Source organism: Symphalangus syndactylus, chromosome 1 (assembly GCF_028878055.3).
Source record: "Symphalangus syndactylus isolate Jambi chromosome 1, NHGRI_mSymSyn1-v2.1_pri, whole genome shotgun sequence".
Lineage (NCBI taxonomy): Eukaryota > Metazoa > Chordata > Mammalia > Primates > Hylobatidae > Symphalangus > Symphalangus syndactylus.
Window position 1 is genome coordinate 35,525,298 of NC_072423.2, and position 22,378 is coordinate 35,547,675.

Sequence of the window (22,378 nt, forward strand, 5' to 3'; positions counted from 1 at the left end):
TAAATTGCAGTTCAAATACAAAGAGCAAATAGCCAATTTATATCCAGTTTTAAATGCCCCTGACCTCAAAATCTACATTTCCAAAGCAGTAAGTTATTTTCTTGTTAATGTTACTGCCGCTCACACAAACTAATTCTAGGTCAACAAAAAAACAGAGAGGATAGGACAAAACAAAGAGAAAGTAATAAGAAACAGATTACCTACCATTACTCTGCAGTGTTAATCCTGAGAGATCTTAATTGTTTAAAGGGGAAAACAAATGAAACATTAATCATTACAATGAAAGTATTTTCCATTTAAAAACAGAGAATGTAAATTTAAACCAGAGATTACAAAAGTTCATGAACCATTTCAATTCAGAAGTTAGCATAAACGCTATCTAACAATACATAACTAAGTATTCAAATTTATAATGCTTTCCATCTTATTTCTCAAAAACAATGTTCTAAATGGGCAAAGTATCAACTACAATACTTGGTTTTAGCAGTCAAAATATAAGTTTGCTCCTAAGTTCAAATTTAAATACATATATTAAAAATGTCTGATTCTTTAACCTCATTTAAAGTCGTGGGCTATCTTCCGAATTTATAATTTAACTTACAAAAAGTAAAACATTATTGAGATCCTTTTCCTTTTATGTTTCTTAGGATGAAAGCAAAGCCTACTTACCAATTCCAGGTGATACAACTCGTTCATAGTGATATGGATTCACACAGACACTATCACATTTTAAGTCAAATGCATACTGACAATATTTAACATGTTTTAGTTCATTTTTGTGAAGATCAGGCCACCTCCAGAGACGGGCATAGATCACATGAGGAAATCCTTTCCGGCCAGCCACCTAGAAAAATAAACGACAATTTATTCATGTGTCACATTATGCAAGACACTTTTACATATATTCTGATTTAATCCTCACAATCCTACCAGGTCAGTATTACAATCCCCATTTCATAAATAAGAAAACTAAAATTCACAGTAACTAACTTGGCCATGTCCTACATCAGACCTAGAATTTAAACCTTGGTATAATTTCAAGGTCTGTGCTCAGGTTTCAAAAATGCAAAAAGTGGCTGGGCATGGTGGCTCACACCTGTAATCCTACCACTTTGGGAGGCCAAGGCAGGAGGATCACTTGAGCCCAGGAGTTCAAGACCAGCCTGGACAACATGGCAAGACCCTCGTCTCCACAAATAATAAAAAATTATCCAGGCATGGTGGTATGTGCCTGTAGTCCTAGGTACTCAGGAGGCTAAGGCAGGAGGACTGCATAAGCCCAGTGGGTCAAGGCTGCAGTGAGCCATGCTTGCACCACTGCACTCCAGCTTGGGCAAGAGTGAGCCCATGTCTCAAAAAAATAAAATAAAATAAATAAATATGCAAAAAGACTGTGTTGTAGAAACTATGTGTAAAGTCTTGAAATAAAACTTTAAAATCTAAGACAAAATTTCTGTAAGATTTATTCAAGCAAGGGAGATGTACTATGAAGTTCTACCTGAAAAAACGTGATCAATGAAACATTTGATAACAGTGAAACATATCAGATTTCTAAATTATAAAAGGACTAAGTGTAATCCTGTTGTTTAAATGTACATACAATATCAAAAAAGAAAACAACATGACTGGGCACAGTGGCTCATGCCTGTAATCCCAGAATTTTGGGAGGCTGAGGCGGGTGGATCACCTGAGGTCAGCAGTTCGAGACCAGCCTGACCAACATGGTGAAACCCCATCTCTACTAAAAATACAAAAATTAGCCAGGCATGGTTGCACTCGCCTGTAGTCCCATCTACTTAGGAGGCTGAGGCAGGAGGATTGCTTGAACCCAAGAGGTGGAGGTTGCAGTGGGCCAAGATCATGCCACTGTACTCCAGCCTGGGTGACAGAGGAAGACTCCGTCTAGGAAAAAAAAAAAAAAGAAAACAACAGGCTACAAAAATGAATACCAAAGTGCTAAAGGTAGTTCTTGCAAAGTGTGGGTTTTCTGCTTTTTATTTTCCAAATTTTCTCCATTGAACATTTTTCTGAGCAGAACATTAAAAAACTTTAAAATTTTATCTTTTGCATATTCTTCCACAAATTCCCATAATGCATATTTGTACAGGATGCACAGTATCTGAAGAGATGGAGCACGAATTAAATTACCCTGTAGTAGCTTGAAAGGAAATGTAGGAAGTTTTTTAATCTGCCACCACAGAGGGTATAGAAAAACTCTTGTAAGACTAACCTGAAGCCTCCCATCCAATGTTCTCTGTATGGTAACACATTTACTAGGATGAGCTCCATTTGTAGTTATAGCTGTTATTAAAGAATCCAACTCATCTTTTTTCTCCTTCAGCTTCTTTACCAAACTTTCAATTGCTCTTTTTGCAAATGTTTCACTCTCTCCACCTTGTCTATGGCACATCAAACTATGCACAATGCTCAGACAGGCATCATTACTTGTTGGTGTATTCGTAATAGACATATTGTCCATTTGTTCAAGTTTTTCCTTTTAAATCAAATATGTCTCCAATTTCTGAAGCAATTTTGATCCTTTGGAAACAGTGAAAAACAACAGCTAACGTTGCAAGGCAAATTGTTAGACATGTATTCAGGATAACCTAAAAAAGAAAAAAAAAAGACACACATCAGAACACATTTCACGAAGTAGATCTGACTACTTGGGAAAAGATGAAATTGCTCTGGTTAAGTCAGAGATTCAATGCACATAATTAAAATTTGATGCTCAGAGTTGAAAATTACTTAAAATTCTTACAAAATATTAGCCATTAAAAATAATTTTAAAAAATAAAATTACTTAATTAAAATGTCACTGTTTTTGACATTCCAAAAATATTAAAGTTAGGTCTTCTCATTATGATAGTGACATGCTCAATCAAGTCTTACTGACTTTACTAGTCACCCTAAAGGAAAATCTTACCAGCACTTTTTTAAAGGATTACTTATGAGGATCAGCACTAGTTAAACCTAAAAGTCTATTACTAATATTTATGAAAAACTTACCATCTCCTGGTATGAAATGCTACCTAATAGTTAACACTCACCTTTGTTAAAAGAGACCAATTAAAAAAAAAAAAACAATAACCCAATTTAGAAATGAACAAAAGGATTCTAAAAGACACTTCTCCAAAGATGATGGCCAATAAGCACATGAAAGATGCTCGACATTAGACATTACGGAAATGAAAATCAAAACCACAATGAGCTGCCACTTCATACCTACTGAGATGGATAAATCAAAAAGACAGTAATAAGTATTGAAGAAGTAGAGAAATTGGACCCTCATTCATTGCTGCTGGGATTACAAAATGGCACAGCTACTTTGGAAAACAGTCTGGTATTAATATAAAATGTTAAACAGAGTAAATACGACCCAGCAATTCCACTCTTCACACTTCTACTTGAGGGAAATGAAAACCCATGTCCATGAATGTTCATAGCAGCGTTGTTCATAATGGATACAACTCAAATGTCCATCAACTGATGAATGCATAAATAAAATTCCATACAACAAAATATTATTCAACCATAAAAAAGAATAAAGTACTAACACGTTATAACATGGATAAGCCTCGAAAACACATGCTAAGTGAAAGAAGTCAGTGACAAAAGGTCACACATTATATAATCCCATTTATATGAAATATACAGAATAGGCAAATCCACAGAGACAGAAAGTAAATCAGCGGTTGCCAGGGCCTGGGAGGAAGGGGAATGAGGAATGACTGCTAACGGGTATGGTGTTTCTTTGTTGTAATGAAAAAGTCCTAAAAATTGATAATGGTGATGGCTGCACAACTCTGACTACAGTAAAAACTACTGAATTGTACACTTTCAAATAGTGAATTTTATGGTATGGAAATTATATCTCAATACAGCTGTTCTTTAAAGAGACCACTAAATTCCTCAAAAGATTTTACCTGTAAAAGCAGCAGGGTAAATTATTTTCAAAAAAAATTAAAATAACAAAAAGTGAAGATTAATAAAGAATCCATTCAACAGGTAGAAAACTAACTTATCTGACCCCAAGACCCCACAGAGAATAGGAAAAGGCCATTAGCCTAAGAATAAAGAAGATAAAGCAGGACTGGAGCCTGTACTTTGTGTGCTTGGTTGTATTTTATTTGTTCACTGAAGTTGCATTCCAGACTTATTTTGCTTTTATTTTCTTTTGCTGCATACTTGAATCTTTAAAGTATCCTCCCACAAGATTAATAAAACTCATCATTCTACCAAAATCTCTTCCTCTTCTGAAGACCTTTGTTAAAGTATCAATTCCACTCAATTACCCAGCCTTGGGAAGCTTTGCAAAAGATCTCTGACCTGCCTCTTTCTTTCACTATCCCTATATTCCGTCACAGTTACAAGATTCTTTACCTCAGTCTTTTCTATCTCTCCTCCCATTCTCCCTGCCACTGTTGTAGTTTTGAGCCTCTTCAGAATGTACATCAATCACTTGATATTTAAGACTTGCTCCTCCCTCTGTTGTTATCTTTTACATAAATGTCTGTCTCAACTCATAAACCCCATGCAGAGAAGCAGTTTTTCATATGTCTTAGAGCACTTGCCCACATTCAATACACATGCTGAAGGTACACTTTGCAGATAACCAAAGATAACCTGTATGGGAGATTTTGGAGTCAAGAGATCTGAATTAGAATTCCAGTTTTCACAGTAGTCAGAAAATGAAGTTACTCTGAATCTGGATTAAAAAGAGGGTATACAGAAGCTCAAAGGAAAAATTCTACATAACGTGTCTGATACGTAGTGTTCAGTAAAAAAGCTACTGTTGAAATATTAACATGCTTAACTGTGGCCAGGCACAGTGGCTCACACCTGTAATCTCGGCACTTTGGGAGGCCGACGCAGGTGGATCGCTTGAGCCCAGGAGTTTGAGACCAGCCTGGGCAACATGGCGAAACCCAATCTTTACTCAAAATAAAAAAATTAACCGGGTGTGGTGGCACACGCCTGTTGTCCTAGCTACGCGGGGAGCTGAGACTGGAAGATCACCTGAGCCTTGGGAGGTCAAGGCCTTGGTGAGCTGTGATTGTGCCACTGCACTATAGCCTGGGCAACACAGTGAGACCCTATTTCAAAAAAATAATAATAGTTTTACAAGGAGATTTTTCCTAAAATGCATTACGCATTTTTCTGAATTTTCTATTAAAATCTGTCTAAAAAAAATGTAGGAGGTTCGCCAGGCATGGTAGTGTGGGCTTGTAGTCCCAGTTCCTCAGGAGGCTGAGGCAGGAGGACTGCTTGAGCTCAGGAGTTGAAGGCTGCTGTGAGTTATGATTGTGCCACTGCACCCCAACCTGGGCAACAGAGTGAGACTCAGTAGAAAGTAAAGGAATCGGGAAAGAGGGAAAAGGAAAGATACATTAAATTACAATTTAACAATTACGATTATAATTTAATTGTAAATTATATGTGTAAATTACAATTTAACACATTAGTTATTTGATTACATATCTGTCTCACATTGTTGCCACAAATTAGAAATCCAAGAAAACAGCAACAACACTCTCATTTTAGAAATTCCCAGCACCATGCACAGTTCCTGACATATACCAGGCCAAGTGTTTCTAGACTGACCATAGCTTTTTATTCTGTGGAATTGTCTTACAACAAATTAGAAGAGTGCAGATACTTTTAAAGTCATTTTCTGATATTATATTCCAAAAGATGTGTATGAATCTACAATGCAATTAAAATGTTTAAGGGTAAGTATTTCACCACAATCTCACCATCATGTCATCATTTCTAAAATTTATGCTATTCTGGGGCCTTAATGGTATCTCAAAGTCTGTTTTAATACCAAGTTGCTTTGAATACAAATGATAATGACCTTGCTTTCTTAAACAAACACAGCTTTCTCATCTCTCTATTGTATTCCTATGACCACAAGTGCCTGAAACATAATTAAAAGTTATGCATATAAAAAATAATACTAGCAGGAATAAAGAGATGTATTCCTACATTAAATGGTTCTAGATTATGGAAGTATGGTAGGCAAGGGCATAATATTGATATAAATAAAATTATATATTCTAATTAAAGGTCTAGCAGCATGACTGAATGTTAACATCTCTTTCAATTGTCTCATCTATAAAATGGTAACACCTGCCCTGACAACTTTACAAATTTGTTGTGGTAATTAGATGCAACAATGTACATAAAAGAAATTTGGGAAATATAAATTGACCAATTCAACAAACACTGTATATACAAAGCACTACAGATACAAAAACAGGAAGCCCATAGTAAGAAAGTCGGTCTGGACTCTCTCAGACCAACATCCCATTTTTTTTCCAACAAATAATTTATATCACCACCTTAGCTTTACTGAAACAAAATTCTAAACTACTTACACATATTTTGAAAATTTAACAGTGCCCTAACTATAACAAAGAGGAGGAAAAGCTTAATATATAATGTGTACTTCCGCCTATAAATACTCAGGTATGCCAACTAAGTTAGAATGTATAATAAAGAAGTTAGATGCTAGCACTTATATACAGAATCATAACAAATAAGACAGCTACAAATTCAGACCTTCCAAGACAAATGTGTTATACTGGCAACTCAAATAGCACAATGGCACTGCAGTCAGTAACATGGATTTTCCCAAATGGTGAACTCTTAAACAATTTGAACTAAGAAAATGAATTAACAAGAGGCTGGGGCAGGAGGACTGCTTGAGCCCAGGAGACCAAGGCTACGGTGAGCTATGACTGAGCCACTGCACTCCAGCCCAAGTGACAGAGTAAGATTTGGTCTCAAAAACAAAAAAGAAAACAACAAAGGCCGGTACAGTGGCTCATGCCTGTAATCCCAGCACTTTTAGAGGCCGACATGGTTGGATTACTTAAGCTCAGAACCAGCCTGGCAACAAAGGACAGTTGCCAGGACCAGCCTGGCAACAAAGTGAGACCTCCTCTCTACAAAAAATACAAAAAATTAGTGGGGCATGGTAGCACATGCCTATAGTCCCAGCTACTCAGAAGGCTGAGGTGAGAGGATGGCTTGAGCCTGAGAGGCAGAGGTTGCAGTGAGCCAAGATCACGCCACTGCACTCCAGCCTGAGTGACAGAGCCTGAAGTAAGGGAGGGAGGGAGGGAAGAAGTAAAAAGAAAGAAAACAGAGAGAAAAAGGGAGGGAGGGAGGCAGGCAAGAAAAAAATGAATTAAAAGAAATTTAACTCCTGGCAAAGTGAATATATATTATAGAGTTAGGTTCTGGGCTAATTATGTTTTCCTCCTACATGAATTTCTGGGGCATCTGAAAGTCTTGTGGGATGCAAGATAATTATTCGCTGTCTCTCACATTGCAGGATGGCATCCCTGGCCACCAACCCACCAAACCCATCCACAAATTTCTACAACATCCCTTAAAGAGCAGTACTTATTCCACTGAGAACTACTAATCTGGAAGACCCAAACATATTATTACATAAGTAATAAATGCTAAAATAAGTAGGTATAAAGTGATTTGGGACTATAAATGAGGGAGCATGGAAAGTTCATAGGTAACCTAGGTCTTGGCACAACGTATCAGTTAGGATTGGCTAGTCCAAGCTGCAGTGACAACCAACCCCCAAAAGATCAGTAGCTTAAAACAAAAACTTATTTTCCGCTTAAGATATAATACACATTCATCACAGATCAACTGGGGGCACTGCTCACTGGCATCGCTCAGAAATTAGACTGACAAAGGCTCCATTTCCACATATGTCCTTAAATGGCAGGAGAAGGGATAGGACAGCTCCTGTATCTTCTTTTAAACACTACCACTTCTGCTCGTTTGACTGGCCAAAGTCATAAGGCCATGCCAGTAGTTCTCAACCAGAAGCAACTTTGTCCCTCAGGGGACACTTGGCAATATCTGGAGGCAATATATGGTCACAACTGGATACTACTGGGCATCTGGTGGCTAAACGCCATGGTTGCTGCTAAATACCCTGCAATGCATAGGACAACCCCCAAAATAAATTATCCAGCCTAAAATGTCAACAGTGCCAATGCAAGAAACTCTGGGCCATGCCTAATTTCAAGGTAGGGATGAGGGAGATAAAGAAGCACAATACTACCATGTGCCAGGGGACAGCCATCAGAATATTGGTAGAATAGTATTAATGGATTACCACACATGAATAAGAATTTGCCAGGCTGAAGGAAAATGATGAGGAAAAGCAGAGATGGATAAGAGCTTTGTCTAGAGTAGGTTCATGGTAGAAAAACAGGTGAAAAAACAGCATTAGATTTGTATTAGAAAGAAAACTTCAGTGAGAGCCTGGAGAATAGCTTTGGAAAAGGAAATAGAAAACCAGTTAGGAAACAATTATCAGAAAAGTGGTAAGATCCTAGACTGGGGAATGGGCAATGGGCCAAGGAGGGGAGGGGGAAATCAGTGAGCTATTTCTAGGTAGAAAAGACTGGAGTCTTTAACCAACTGAAATATGAAGGGTGAAAAAGGGGAACTATTAAAAGATGACCCATTTCTAGATAACTCAATGATTAAAAAATTTAAAAGGAGGTATGTAACAAATTCAGTTTTAGATATCTTGAGTTTGAAGAGATGAGAAGTTAGGCCTATCTGAAAGGCACTAACATATACAGGTATTAGATGCAGTCAAGAGTTATGAGAGGTAAAGAGTCAGCAAGAAGAGACAGCTGATTCTTGTATCTGCCTGTTGTGTTTTTCCTCTAGGCCTTGCTATTAATTGTAAGCTATCAACTGACGTTGACCATAGGTATACTAATAAATGGACTAGAAAGCCAAATAACCAAACTAATTAAGATACTCTCTAAAATTAAACAGGCTGAATACTGGCCTGAGAGAGGTTCTTATGTAAATTCATATATTTTAGGTAAGGAGTGTTGACATTTTTTTTTCAGATGTTAGTTTACTTTTGAATTAACTGTGTTATATGTGTCAAACATGTATTTTCTAGAAGTTATAAGTGTTTTGATCAGTGATCAATAAACTACTTACTATGGGAATATTTGAGAAAAGTGCTTTTTTTTTTTTTTTTTTTTGAGACAGAGTTTCACTGTGGCCCAGGCTGGAGTGCAGCGGCTCCATCTCGGCTCACTGCAACTTCTGCCTCCTGGGTTCAAGCGATTCTCCTGCCTCAGCCTCCCCAGTAGCTAGGACTACAGGGGCGCACCACCACGCCCAGCTAATTTTTGTATTTTTAGCAGAGACAAGTTTCACCACATTGGCCAGGATGGTCTCAATCTCCTGACCTCATGATCTGCCCGCCTTGGCCTCCCAAAGTGCTGGGATTACAGGCATGAGCCACCATGCCCGGCACAAAAGTGCTTAAATTTAACTAGAGGAGGAGAAAAAAGCTGGGCCTGGTAATGTATCACTAGGAAGAAACTCTAAACTTAGGTTTACCAATAGCAAAAAAAGGTGTTCACAGTTAGTGCAACCGTCTGCAGCGCAAGCTAAAGACTAAATCCTAGACAGCAAGTTCAGGTTCTTCAAACTGAGGGCAGTTGGCGAACTTCCAAGAGCACATTTATAAAGCAATAAAAGCAACAAAAAGTTTTTTTTCTTTAACTTTTAAGATGAATGACAAAGGACAAATTGAGATGTATGCTTCTTGTTTACCCCCATGTGTCTTAAATTTAAATGTCATTTTGGTATGCCACCTTCAGTTTAAATGATCTTCTTTAAAAATTACCCTTTTTGGATTAATAAATTAAAGGCTGTTAAAAGAAGAAATAACAAAGTACTATAGGTGGACATCAGTTTTTGTGTACCAGCATGTATTTCCCCATTTGTAAAACAGTAGTCTGATTTTCCAAGGAGAATCTCCCCATCTGGCCAGGTGGGACAATTCCCAGACTAACCAGAGCCACCCCCTGGCCACAGTGTTGTTTCTGATGAAAAAGAACCCAAGGCAGGCAGGCGAGTGACATAGCTCCAGCACATCCAATGGAACTACAGAGGGGGAAAAAAAGGCCCTCTTCATGCTTCCTTGAAGCTGGGAATAGCCTGCAAACTACCTGAGAAACAGAAAGAAAGCAAAGTCAAGAGTCCTGGTGATGCTGCTTGAAACTCTGGATATAGCAATCTGAGGTCAGCTCTATCTCCAGACCAAGCCAATGAATTCCCCTTTTTACTTAAGTCTGACTCTTACATGTTCCCTGATAACTGAACAGAAACTGAATGACTAACATCCTTAGAAATAACAGCAATATAGTACAAACCACATAAACAAATCAATCAGTAATTTAGTCGATAATACACAGAAATAGTTACTTTAAAACAGCAGCTGTCAAACTCTCTGATCTCAGGATCCCTTTATTCATATTCTTTTTCTGAGACAGAGTCTCAGTCTGTTGCCCAGGCTAGACTGCAGAGGCATGTTCTCAGCTCTCTGCAACCTCTGCCTCCCAGGTTCAAGTGATTCTCGTGCCTCAGCCTCCCAAGTAGCTGGGAACACAGACATGTACCACCATGCCCAGCTAATTTTTGTATTTTTAGTGGAGACAGGGTTTCGTCATGTTGGCCAAGTTGGAACTTTATTTATATTCTTAACTATTAAAGACATCAAATAGCTTTTATGTGGGCTATACACATTGATATTTATCATATTATAAATAAGTAAAACTACTAAAATTTTTGGTATTTGCTTTATTAATTCATTTAAAATAATAAACCCATTACATGCTAATATAAATAATGTATCTTATGAAAAACAGAATTTTCTAAAACAAAGTTAGGAATCAGAGTAACACTGTTTTACATCTTCACAAATTTCTCTTAATGCCTAGCTTAATAGAAGACAGCTGGATTCCCGTATCTGCTTCTGCATTCAATCTGCTATATGTTTTCTTTAAAGTACGTGAAGAAAATGTGCCTCACATGGACAGCTAATTGGAAGAGAGGAGTATTTTAATAGCCTTCTCAGAAAACAATGGATATTCATCTTTTATTCAACACCAAAACTCAAGTGGCAATTCTGAAAGGTTAGTTGCAATGTGGAATTCACTGTATCAATGAACTTTTTGGCTCTGGTATATATAAAAATCCATTTGTCTATGTTGTACTTTGAATGGATCGCCTACCCATGCACGATTTTGTAACATGAATTGGTCATTTGGGAAAATATTGGTTCAATGAGTTATACAGATCTTCCCAGAGTTGACACACTTCGTCATACTGCCCCCCCAACGACACCCCCCCACACCCCCCCACACACACAGTCTCGCTCTGTAGCCCAGGCTGGAGTGCAGTGGTGCCATCCTAGCTTAATCCAGCCTTGAACTCCCTGGCTCAAGCAATCTTCTCACCTCACCCTCCTGAGCAGCTAGAACCACATGCCACTACACCTAATTTTTATATGTTTTTGTAGAAACAGGGTCTCGAACTCTTGGCCAAAAGCAATTCTCCCACCTCCGCCTCCCGCAGTGCTACAAATATGGGTGTGCACCATCATGCCCAGCCCAACGTACTTTTTTTTAATCACATTCCTTAATATCACCACCCATCTCATCAGAAAAGTCTTTTAAGTATTAAGAAACTGGCAAGTCATAGTGACAGGAATTTCCCAAAAATCTAATTTTCACTTAAACATCAGATTTTAGCACTGGCTATAAATGTTTTCCTCGAAGTGGCCAGCTCACTTTATTCATTTCCAAGGAATTACCTGCCAAATACTCAAATCTAAACAGCTATCTGAGCTTATCTGTCATCCTGTTAAATAAAAATAAAAATGGTGTCCCACTAAAAAGCAGCTAGTTCAGCATGCAGCTCAATCACACAAGTGCTTTTCCTAGAAAAGAACACTGTACTTCAATGTGCAGAAATGCTTTATGCATATTTCCCATTTAATCACACTGAATATTAAAAAGACATATACTCCAAGGTAGAGATTTTAAAAATTAAACCTTTTTACTGCTGCAGCAAGGGGATTATTAAGTGAAACCGGCATTTTTTCAAATGCTTAATGTGTGTTTGACTATAAAGAACACAATGAGGACTCATATGTTTGGTACAACTGCCTAGAATCATTTTAAAGTGCCAGCAGTTTACCCACCACTGCTCCTTCACCATCCATACAAATGTCCTCACAGTGAAAGGGCAAATAACGTCTCAGTTTCATTATGAAAATAATTTTGATTTTGTGAACCCCTTAAATATAAGGATCCTAGGGATCTCCAGGAGTCTGTGGACCATACTTGGGGAACCACTGTTTTAAAAGATAGTGGAAACCAAACTGAATTTTAATAACTGATAACTGAAAAATACATTTCATAAAACTTTTTTTACTTTTTTTTTTTTGAGACAGTCTCGCTCTGTCGGCTAGGCGGGAGTGCAGTGGCAGGATCTCGGCTCACTGCAACCTCTGTCTCCCAGGCTGAAGCAATTCTCTTGCCTCAGCCTCCTGAGAAGCTGGGATTACAAGCGTGTGAGTAGCTGGGATTACAGGCGTGTGCCACCACGCCCAATGAATTTTTGTATTTTTAGTAGAGACGGGGTTTCACCATGTTGGCCAGGCTGGTCTCGAACTCCTGACCTCAGGTAATCCGCGCCCCCCTCGGCCTCCCAAAGTGCTGAGATTACAGGCGTGAGTCACCGCACCCGGCCTCATTTCATAAAACTTTTAAATGAAGGAGACTTTCAAGTCATCTAGCTTATTCCTTCAAAGGGGGATGTATCAAAATCCCCCAAAGGTTAGGTCAGCTCCACTAACTAGAATCAAGGGTGGGGCTGTACCTTTAAAAAGCACTCTGGAAGTCTGAGGTACTGTTAGTTTTACAAAGCATTGATCTAGTCTACAATCTTTACTTTACAAATTAAATATCATGAATATATGCAACTGATTAAAAAGACTAATTATATAGAAGTTGTATCATTTTTCCTTACAATTAGCCAGCCCCTTCATTATTTCAGCATCTATACACGTTCTTCCTTCAACTAGTTTTAGTAGGCATATTTATGATGTAAGACACACCTAATGTGTTTATGTACAATGATTCCTGCCTTAGCTTACCCCATTAAACATTATTTCCAGTCATCCTTTCACTAGATTATTCAATTTTTACAAGGATTGGCCATCTACTGATAACATATGCTCTACAATTCACCAGTGAATATCACTGACAAATATCCTTAATTCAGTTTATATTTAGAAATACATTTTGACTTGAAAAGACCTGAATAGCATACATTCATCCATATTAACATACAGAAATAATACCTTACTATAAAAATAAATATTCGGTAGCAGTCCTAGTTTTAAATCATAAATAAGATTTGGCTAGCCTGGGCAACAAAGCAAGACCCCTCCCCCTCAATCTCTACAAAACTGTTTTAAAAAATCAGCCAGGCGTGGTGGTGCACGCTTGTAGTCCTAGCTACTCTGCAAGCTGAGGCAAGATCTCTTGAACCCAGAAGTTGAAGGTTACAGTAGGCTATGATGGTGTTACTGCACTCCATCCTAGGCAACCTCTCTCTAAAAAATAGATAAAGCAGTAAGGATAAGGATACTAAAATAAACAAAACATTTAGAATCAATAACACAGATTCCCATGCCTCCTCCACTCCATTCCCATTCTGAAGCAGCATGTGTGTTGCAATCAGATGGGAAAAAATATTTTTATTTTTTTAAATAGCTCTTCCAGAGACAGAGATGAAACTACTCCATAGCCCAGCACTTGGGAACTACTTCAGGTGATGTAAATGGAGAGTCGAACATGCCCTAGATGATCTCTACAGAAGTACTAGCTAAATGGCCTAGCTGAGCAAATGTCTCGCAGTGTATAAATTAAGCCCTGACAGAAAAAGCCCAATGCAACCTGCCTCTCAGAAACCAGTTAAGTGACTAGTTAATTGGGGGTTTGAAAATGTATGGTTTACCAAGTAGATTAACCCCCTAAGAAGACAATGTGCGTTGGGGGATTTATTTATTTATTTGCTTATTTATTTTAGAGATGAGGTCTCACTTTGTTGCCCAGGCTGGCCTTGAAATCCTGGGTTCAAGTAATCCTCCTGCCTTAGCCTCCTGAAGTGCTGAGATTATAGACGTGAGCCACCAGACCAAGCCCACAGGAGTTTAGATGCTAACTTGGGGACTTAAAGTAATTAGTCTCCAAAAGGAGTACAAGTAAGCATTTGAGAATATACTTTAAAAGAAGACTAACTTCCTATTTAAAATAGTGATGATATACTAACTTCTGATCATGTGAAATACAGCTTCCTAAAACTTACTACCAGACAGTTCAAACAAACCGAAAGTGAAGAAAGAAACAGAGGAGAAAGGAATAGGTGACAGGAAGGGGGAGAGAAGGAAAGAGAGAGACACAGAAGCAGGGCAAATGTGGCAATACTTTCAAAAGACCCATTAAGTTAGATGTGTGAGATGGCTGCACTGTACATGTGTGTATCACTGTATTAAAGAATGTAAAGCTAACACAAGTGAAACAGTTCAAAAGAAAAAGTCAGAGGACCCTAATGGCTCAATCACTGCGGAGGGCTAATCTGGCTGCACCCTAGACCAACCAAATCATAATTTCTGGGGCTAGAATTCAGGCATCAGTATTTTGTAAAGCTCCTCAAGGGATCTAAAAATACAGACAAGATTGAAAACTACTTGCCAGGCGTGGTGGCTCATGCCTGTAATCCTAGCACTTTGGGAGGTCGAGGTGGGACGATCACTTGAACCCAAGAGTTCAAGACCAGCCTGGGCAACAGAGGGAGACCTCATCTCCACAAAAATTTTTCAAAAAATTAGACAGGTGTGATGGTGCGTGCCTGTAGTCCCAGCTACCGCAGCAGCTGAGGTGGGATTGCTTGAGCCTGGGTGGTAGAGGCTGCAGTGAGCTATGATTGCAGCACTGCACTCCAGGCTGAAGCACTGAGCAAGATGGAAAGAAAAAGGAAAAAAAGAAGGCTGGGCGCGGTGGCTCATGCCTATAATCCCAGCACTTTGGCAGGCTGAGGCAGGTGGATCACCTGAAGTCAGGAGTTCAAGACTAGCCTTGCCCAAAATGGTGAAACCCTGTCCTCTACTAATAATACAAAAAAATTAGCTTGGCATGGTGGCGCACGCCTGTCATCTCGTTACTCAGGAGGCTGACGCAGGAGAATCGCTTGAACCCAGGAGGTGGAGGTTGCAGTGAGCCGAAATCGCACCATCATTGCACTCCAGCCTGGGCGACAAGAGCAAAACTCTGTCTCAGAAAAAAAAAAGAAAAAGAAGAAAAAGAGAGAAAGGAAGGGAGGGAGGGAGACAGGAGAGAAGAAAAGACCGTTGCCCTAAACGTTGGGAGTAAAAAAGCAATAAAAAGATGAATTCAACACATTTACAAGTTTTCCAAACTGCAAAAAATTCTCATTTGAAATATAAATAATGAAATACAGTCTTTGAGCTGAACGGTCTTTGGTTACCGCCAATTTTAAACTGATTAAAATGTTAACAGACCCTCTTTACAATTGGTCTTTGGTACTTATCTGATCTATGGTATAATTTGCAGTAGCAACTCATCAAGGCTTAGATTATAAGAACCTTATAAATTGTAAGAATCCGACTACCTACCATCTTAGTTTTACATATGTAAGCACTACCCTAGTTTTCATTCACTCTCATAGTTAAAAACAAATGTTCCTGGATGCCAATTACACCATGTAATAGTGTCAAGGTGACACAACCTAAAATACCTTGTTCCTGAGAAACTGGAATTCAGTCAAATTTCCCATTACCAAAATTACATATTTTAGAAAGAGAAAACAAAATCCAAAAATTCTACATCTGACTTATGATCAAGCATATGCTTAGCATATGCAAACAGCATCATTCTACAAGTAGCTCAAATGAATATATCTAGATATATTTGTGAACTGTTTGAATTTCCCATTTTAAAACAATTGAGACTTCATCAACTGTTGAACAAAAAGCCCAAAATGTGATAATTTTACAAAACTGTATTAAATGCTGTGTTATAGGACAGGCGCAGTGGCTCACACCTGTAATCCCAACACTTTGGGAGGCCAAGGCGGGCGGATCACCTGAGGTCAGTTGTTCAAGACCAGTCTGGCCAACATGGCGAAACCTTGTCTCTACTAAAAATACAAAAATTAGCCAAGCGTGGTGGCGCTTGCCTGTAATCCCAGCTACTCCGGTGGCTGACGCAGGAGAATCGCTTGAACCCCGAAGGCGGGGTTTGCAGTGAGTGGAGATCGCGCCTCTGCACTCCAGCCTGGACAACAGAGCAAGCCTCCATCTCAAAAAAAAAAAATGCTGTGTTATGCTGGTCTAAGTCCTTTAACTGCAGAAAACAATGAAAACATTTTAGTAAGGTTACTTTTATACGCGATTAATGGTCACCTCAGAGTCACCCCATTCATCATGGCTTTAAGCCAAAAAAAAATTTTGCGGCGTAACTACACAGTCTTCTAGTTCAACAAAATAAGAGAAATCCAAACATATATAACGAGCATTGAAATGGCTAATACAAGATGCTTAAAGAACCTCTAAAAAAAAATCGCTGGATTAAAAATGAAAAAAATGGTTAGTCATGAACTAGAGAGGGACAAAATGAACTAAGTTTCAACATCGGCAAAAGAACATGTTTTCACCAAAATAGGCAAAAATTTAGACAAACCTAAATATGCAGTTTAAATATAATGAACCCTGCAGATTCTGTAGGGTTAACCTCCCTAGCAGAGGCCTCAGTAATTCACACCTCAATTAGAATAGTGTCTAATGATGTTACTATAACACTGGCTCAATCAGAAAAAAACTGCTTCCAAGTGGGAGAGCTGGAGTGTGACTGGGCAGCATAAATTAGGTTAATTCTTGCTCCTTAATTTGCAGGGAGAAAGAAAAACTGAAGGGGAATACAGAAAAAGAATTCACACACAATCGCTCGACTAAAATGCAGCTTAAGAAAGTGAAGCACCGGTTTTTAAAAATAAGATTTGCTGCTTCCTAGTAGAGGCAGAATTGCTTCAAACAGCAAAGCTATCATAAAAGGTCAATCATTCATGTAAAACTTACTCCAAAATATTTCAAAGTGACTTTCTCAGCACAAATTTTCATTAAGTCTGAAAAACAGATTTGCAGTTTGGTTTTTTCTAAACTCAAGATTTACACTGAAGGCAGTGACCTAAACAGAAACATACACTCCCACTTCAAAAATAAAAAAACGAAGATGCAATACTTCTTTAAAACTCGCCCAAAAACCTGGAAAGCAAAGAAAAACCCACTTCTATTAATAGAGTCACAAAATGTTACAACGACTTTTATCAAAAGAAGTTTTTAGTTTTAATTCCAACAACTTAAACCTACATAATTCACCACCGTCTTTAGATCTAAAGCTACTCCAGATTATAAATGCTTGTTCTATCTCCATTACATTTGTTCTGTAACAAACCGATTTAAGTAAACACAATCATGACAGCATTATGGAAGAAATACTAATTTTAAAAACCGTATTTTTAAATGTTAATCATTTTACAGTTTGGAATATTATGTACTAATCATATCAGAACTTTCCAATATACAGAGTAAGTCCTTAGCATTAAAAAAAGTTACATTTTAGAACTTCCTATATTTCGACTGAAATATATATATCTAGTCTCCGCAGGGTATGGCAAAAGTAATTTATGAAATCCACCATAAAAATTACTCAAATGCCATGTTCTAAATCTAATTACGAAATTACGCATTTTTTTTTTTTTTTTGAGACTAAATGGTTTTTGCCAGCAAAAAGGAGTGAACCTACTTCTTAAACACCCGAGTAACCAAGCTGCTACTAAGACTAGAAGGATGCTAATTCTGGCAAAAGTCAAAGGTTATTAACAAAAATTAGCTAAGACTATATGTTTGCAGAAAGTCAATTCAGGATAATTCCGCTATTATCCTGTTGTGTTTATTATTCCTAAATAACTGGCAATTCCACTTAAACTACGGTGCAAAAACTAAATGCATTAAGAAACTAATTTGGAAATAAATGTGTTTTTTTTAAATAAAAACGAACGTACTTAGGTTTTTGAGGGGAAACAGCTATCAGTCTTCAACAGGGCTTTTTAAAGCCTCTGCACCAGCAAATAAACCTTTCATGTTAACTAAACACACTTGTGTCTTTGCAAATCTAGTTTGAGAAATCCTAACAGCAGTTTGGGACAAGTGATGGAGCCACCGCCCTCCACCCTCAACCAATTTCACTGTCAGTACATGCAGTGCTAACAGTAAGATCAACTATGTCTTTTATTAGAAAGCATGTTTTATTGGGGGCAAGGAGGGGTTAAGTTAGGTGCTAAGAATGTGTCCTGCATACCGCTGTCACTCTCAGTACTCAAAAAGTAAACATATCAAAGCCAGAAGCGTAAACTGGCATGACAAGACTAGGAAGAGAAAGTAGGGACAAAGACAAAACAGAAATTGGCTGGAAAAAATAAATTTAGACCAACAATTTACAACTTTCATTTAGACCCTAAGGCAACACATTCCAGCCGACCCAAGGCGCTCAGCCGGGGCGACGGTGAAACTACTGAGAACAACAAAGAGGAGCGGCGGCCGCGGCAGAAGTCCCGTCCGAGTTTAACTTGATTCTCCCACGAGCTGCAAACGGAGCTGGGGGCCGGAGGGACGCGAGGCACCGCCACCCGGCATTCACCCGGCCCGCCCGGCCCGGCTCGTCAGGCGGCCACGATCGCCCTCCTAGCGGATTCCGCGCGCTCCCCGCCGCCGCCGCCGCCGTAGTCTGGAGCCCGCCCCGGGGCGGGGAAGCCGCGGGAGGGGTGCGCGGGCCCTGCCGGGGGAAGGGGAGGGGACATGGCGCGGTTACCTGGGCTCGGGCGGTGGCGAGGGGAGTCCGCTCTCCCGCCGCTGCTGGTCCGCGGACGCGCCGGGCCCGTAGCTTTCCCCGGCGGCCCGGAGAGCTCCTCGGCCCCCGCCCCGAGGCGTCCTGGCCAGGCCGCCCCTCCTCAGCGCCGCGCCGCTGCCCGCGCGGGCAGGACCGCCTCGAGCTCCCGGGCCGCCCCGCGGCGGGGGGCCTCTCTCGCTGGGCGCCTGGCTCCCCTCACCCGCTCCCACCCCCTGGGCGGCCGCGGAGCCTAGGGGAGAGCAGGAAGGGCCTCCCGAGGAGAGCGGGAGGGCGCGAACTCAGGCTCCGCCACCCAAACCGCTCCGTTACGGCAGCGGCGACGACGACCAGGGCCGTGTTGTTGCTGCCAACTTGTCGAGAGGCCACTGAGCATGCGCGCGCGGGGACCACATCCGGGTAATTTCAGGGTTTGGCCCTTTTCCCCCGCAGCTTTCCTTTCTCCCGGCTGCCCCCGCCTCCCGCTCCGAGTGACGGGGAGGGTCGCTCTGCGCAGGCGCCTGCAGGGCAGCGCCAGCCGGCGGGCGGCTCTGAATCCGGGCCTGGGCCTGGGCCTGGGCCTCAGCGCGGGCGGAGGCGAAGGCCTGCTTGAGGGAGTGGTCGCCGGGGAAATTGGCATATCTTTGCAAAAAAGTACCCAAGGAGCGCGGGAGAGCTCGGCGTAGAGTGGGCGTCCAGTAAGTGTTTATAAATAGCTATTAGCCCGGCCTTTGTTGTTTTTTTGTTTTGTTCTGTGTTGAGGACCTGCGTAGGCACAAAAATTGGCCTTCAACCACCAGCCGACAGCTCTGGGGAGAAGGTGGCTAGGTTGTAGGAGTTCACTTCGGGAAGAAACAGACGCTGGCGGCACCTTCCTTCTCTTTCTGGCACCCCGAATCACGAGCCCCAGAGGTGTTCACACTCGAGAGACGCACAGAACAGTCAAGGAATCACATATTGAAGAGGCTTGCCAGGCGTTGCAAGTGTGAGTGGATTTTGTTGGAAGAGATGTAGGCGCACTCTTGGAGCTGGAGGGGAACTTCGAATCCTACGACACACCTGTTAACTAGGTTACCTGTTTGTTTGGTGGGGGAAGGCATAGGCTCTGCTTTTGACTTTATGCTTCTTTTATTTCATATTTTTTACAAGACGCATGCATTTCTTTTTCATTTAAAACGCATTAATGATTTATTTTCACCAACCAGGAACTACTTTGGAACTACTTTTAGTCCCTCCAAAACTAATGATTAGCCAGTTCTAAAGTCATTTCTTAGGTCACGTCCCCCAGAAAAACTCTACACCCACCGCACGCCTTCGCCGCTCATACTCAGTGCTTCATTCTGTCCTCCACATTACTGCCTGGGCCATTCCCTCTTTTACCAGAAAGCCCCTAAAGCTCCAAACTGGTGTTCTCTTACCCCTGGGGTTTATGGAGACCAGTTTTAAGGGAATTCATTTCCACATCTTCCATTGCTATATGTTCTATTTTCTAAAATTGCCCAGCTTGAGAAAGGAGCTGAGGACACAGCATCCCCTTTCGAAACTGTTCTCCCACCTTACAAAAGAAAGTCAAAATTCTCACCCACTACTAAGGTGCATGGGATCAATGCAGAACCTCCCCAGCAATCCAAAAGGGACAATTCAAAAATCGGTATCTGTGCTGAGAAAGTAAATGACCTTAGTGAATGGATATTAAATTTTTTTTCAAGTCAGATAGTTTTCAAATCTTTTCTGTCAACAAAACTGAAGGAAGATCTGTCAGCTGATAGATTACCAACCATGATTTGGTAACAGATCAATATGTGAATCTTAGGTAATATACCTCAGAAGAAGTTTTTAAGAAATTGAGACATTGTTATAACTAAACTTCTTCTATTCCATCTGTATTAGTTACCTATTGTTGTATAACAATCTCATCACAAATATAGAAGCTTAAAACAACAAACATTTATGATCTTACAGTTTCTCTGAGTCAGGAGTCCAGGCATGGCTTAGCTGGGTCCTCTACAAAGTGAGGCTGGAACAAAGGATCTGCTTCCAAGTTCATGTGGTTGTTGGCACCATTCAGTTCCTTGCAGGCTGCAGGACTGAGGGCCTTAGTCCCTTGCAGGTTGTTGGCTGGAGACCCCCTCTGTTCCTTGCCATGTGGTCCTCTCCATAGGGAAGCTAACAATATGGCAGCTTGCCTCTTCGAAGCCAGCAGCGGGGAGAGTCTCAGCAAGACACTGGTTTCAATCTTATGTAACATCATCACATACACAGTGTCACTCATACTCTGTCACCTTTGCCATACATTGCTGGCCAGAAGCAAATCACAGGCGCCACCTACACTGAAGGGGAAGGAAACACACAAAAGCTTGAACACCAGGAGGTGGGAATCATATGGGGCCTCTTTAGAGTCTACCACACCATCTATTTATTTATGCAAATAATATTCCCTATAAGCTCAACCTTTTCTCAGAATTTCCCTTCAGGTTCCCTTCACCTTTTTACTTAAGGAAACCCAACTTTGCCCTGGGACACTGCTCCTCCTTCCACCTCTCAAGTAGTAGCAACTGTGTTTTCTTTTTTTTTTTTTTTTTTCATTTTTAAAATAGATCAGTTTTATTCTGCTAGTTCCATAAAAACAGTGTAAACACAAGCGTTCTGTACATCTTGCTGGTGAATTCACATAATGCTTAGTTCCCTAATCCTTTGACCTCCTCGTCTTCTCCAGTTATTTTCTGTTTGGACTACTGGCCACAGGAGTGGAGTGGGATTGGGGCTTAGGAGAGACCAATGTGGCCTTTTGGTATGACTTGTTTTATTGCTTGCCCTCTCAGCACTCTTCTGTTACTCCTAACACAAAGGTTGAGATTTAAGCCCTTAAACCTGTAGGTTTCACAATCAGCTTTTTCATTTTTTTCTTTTTTTCTGGCATAGGCATTACTAGGGGCACGAATGGGAGACTGGTATAGAAAGTGGTGAGGAGCCAAAGCCAACAAATTGCTTTAAACACAAGATGAATATGCTCTGTTCTGTCCACACAAAGAATCACCTGATACTGGTGTGAGGCATCTCACTTAGCTGTAGAAAAGTCCTTGGAATTAGATCTCAGAAAGACAGTTCCAGCTTTAAGACAGTAAAACCTTTTGGCAATGGGCTAATTGCCTTAAAGGAAAGAAGAGTTCTTACTTGAAAGACCTTGCAGATGGAGAAATTGTCCTACAAATATTCTTGGAAATGTTAGTGGAGATATCTGACATGGTAGCTGTGGGACAACCAGGAACTGTCAACAGCCGGATCTCAGCAAAACCAGGACGGCCAGTTAATAGTTCCTTCAGTTCTCTGATGGTCACAAATGTAATTTTATTTAGCCTTGTGGAGGTTCCGCAACAAATGTAATTTTAAAGGAATTGGGAGCCAGAAAAATAAATGCAACTCCTTCAACTATGTGACAGGGCAGACTGGTTAATCTGGGTTCCCAGAGTGTGGAGCAAGTGCCCTGCATCAGAGAATGGCCCAGGGGGAGCTTGCATGATGCCGAACCCCACAGGACAGAATTACTT

The 22,378-nt window shown here is 40.4% G+C and overlaps 1 protein-coding gene and 1 long non-coding RNA gene across 11 annotated transcripts in view; one reads left to right on the top strand and one right to left on the bottom strand.

The window, feature by feature from the left end:
• The window catches only part of SMAD4 (SMAD family member 4), a 55,891-nt gene extending 34,731 nt beyond the window's left edge, over nt 1–21,160 (bottom strand). For 3 of the 7 annotated variants that reach the window (XR_008661044.2, XM_055298876.2, XM_055298897.2), the window contains exons 1-4: nt 18,816–19,228; nt 2,231–2,606; nt 670–844; nt 205–234 (exon numbers count right to left, since the gene is read on the bottom strand). Coding sequence is in view for 5 of the 7 variants with exons in the window: in XM_055298876.2 (XP_055154851.1) it covers nt 205–234; nt 670–844; nt 2,231–2,479 (454 nt within the window). In the remaining 2 variants the exon portion in view is untranslated. Of the gene's footprint in view, nt 1–204; nt 235–669; nt 845–2,230; nt 2,607–18,815; nt 19,229–20,790 lie in introns of those variants that run through there. The other 4 variants (XM_063639972.1, XM_055298884.2, XM_063639971.1 and 1 more) reach the window with 3 other exon arrangements.
• LOC129493147 (uncharacterized) overlaps nt 19,303–22,378 on the top strand; it is a 31,702-nt gene continuing 28,626 nt past the window's right edge. The window contains exon 1 of one of the 4 annotated variants that reach the window (XR_008661052.2): nt 19,303–19,528. This is a non-coding gene — a long non-coding RNA (uncharacterized lncRNA). The remainder of the gene's footprint in view (nt 19,529–22,378) is intronic. The other 3 variants (XR_010120994.1, XR_010120996.1, XR_008661051.2) reach the window with 3 other exon arrangements.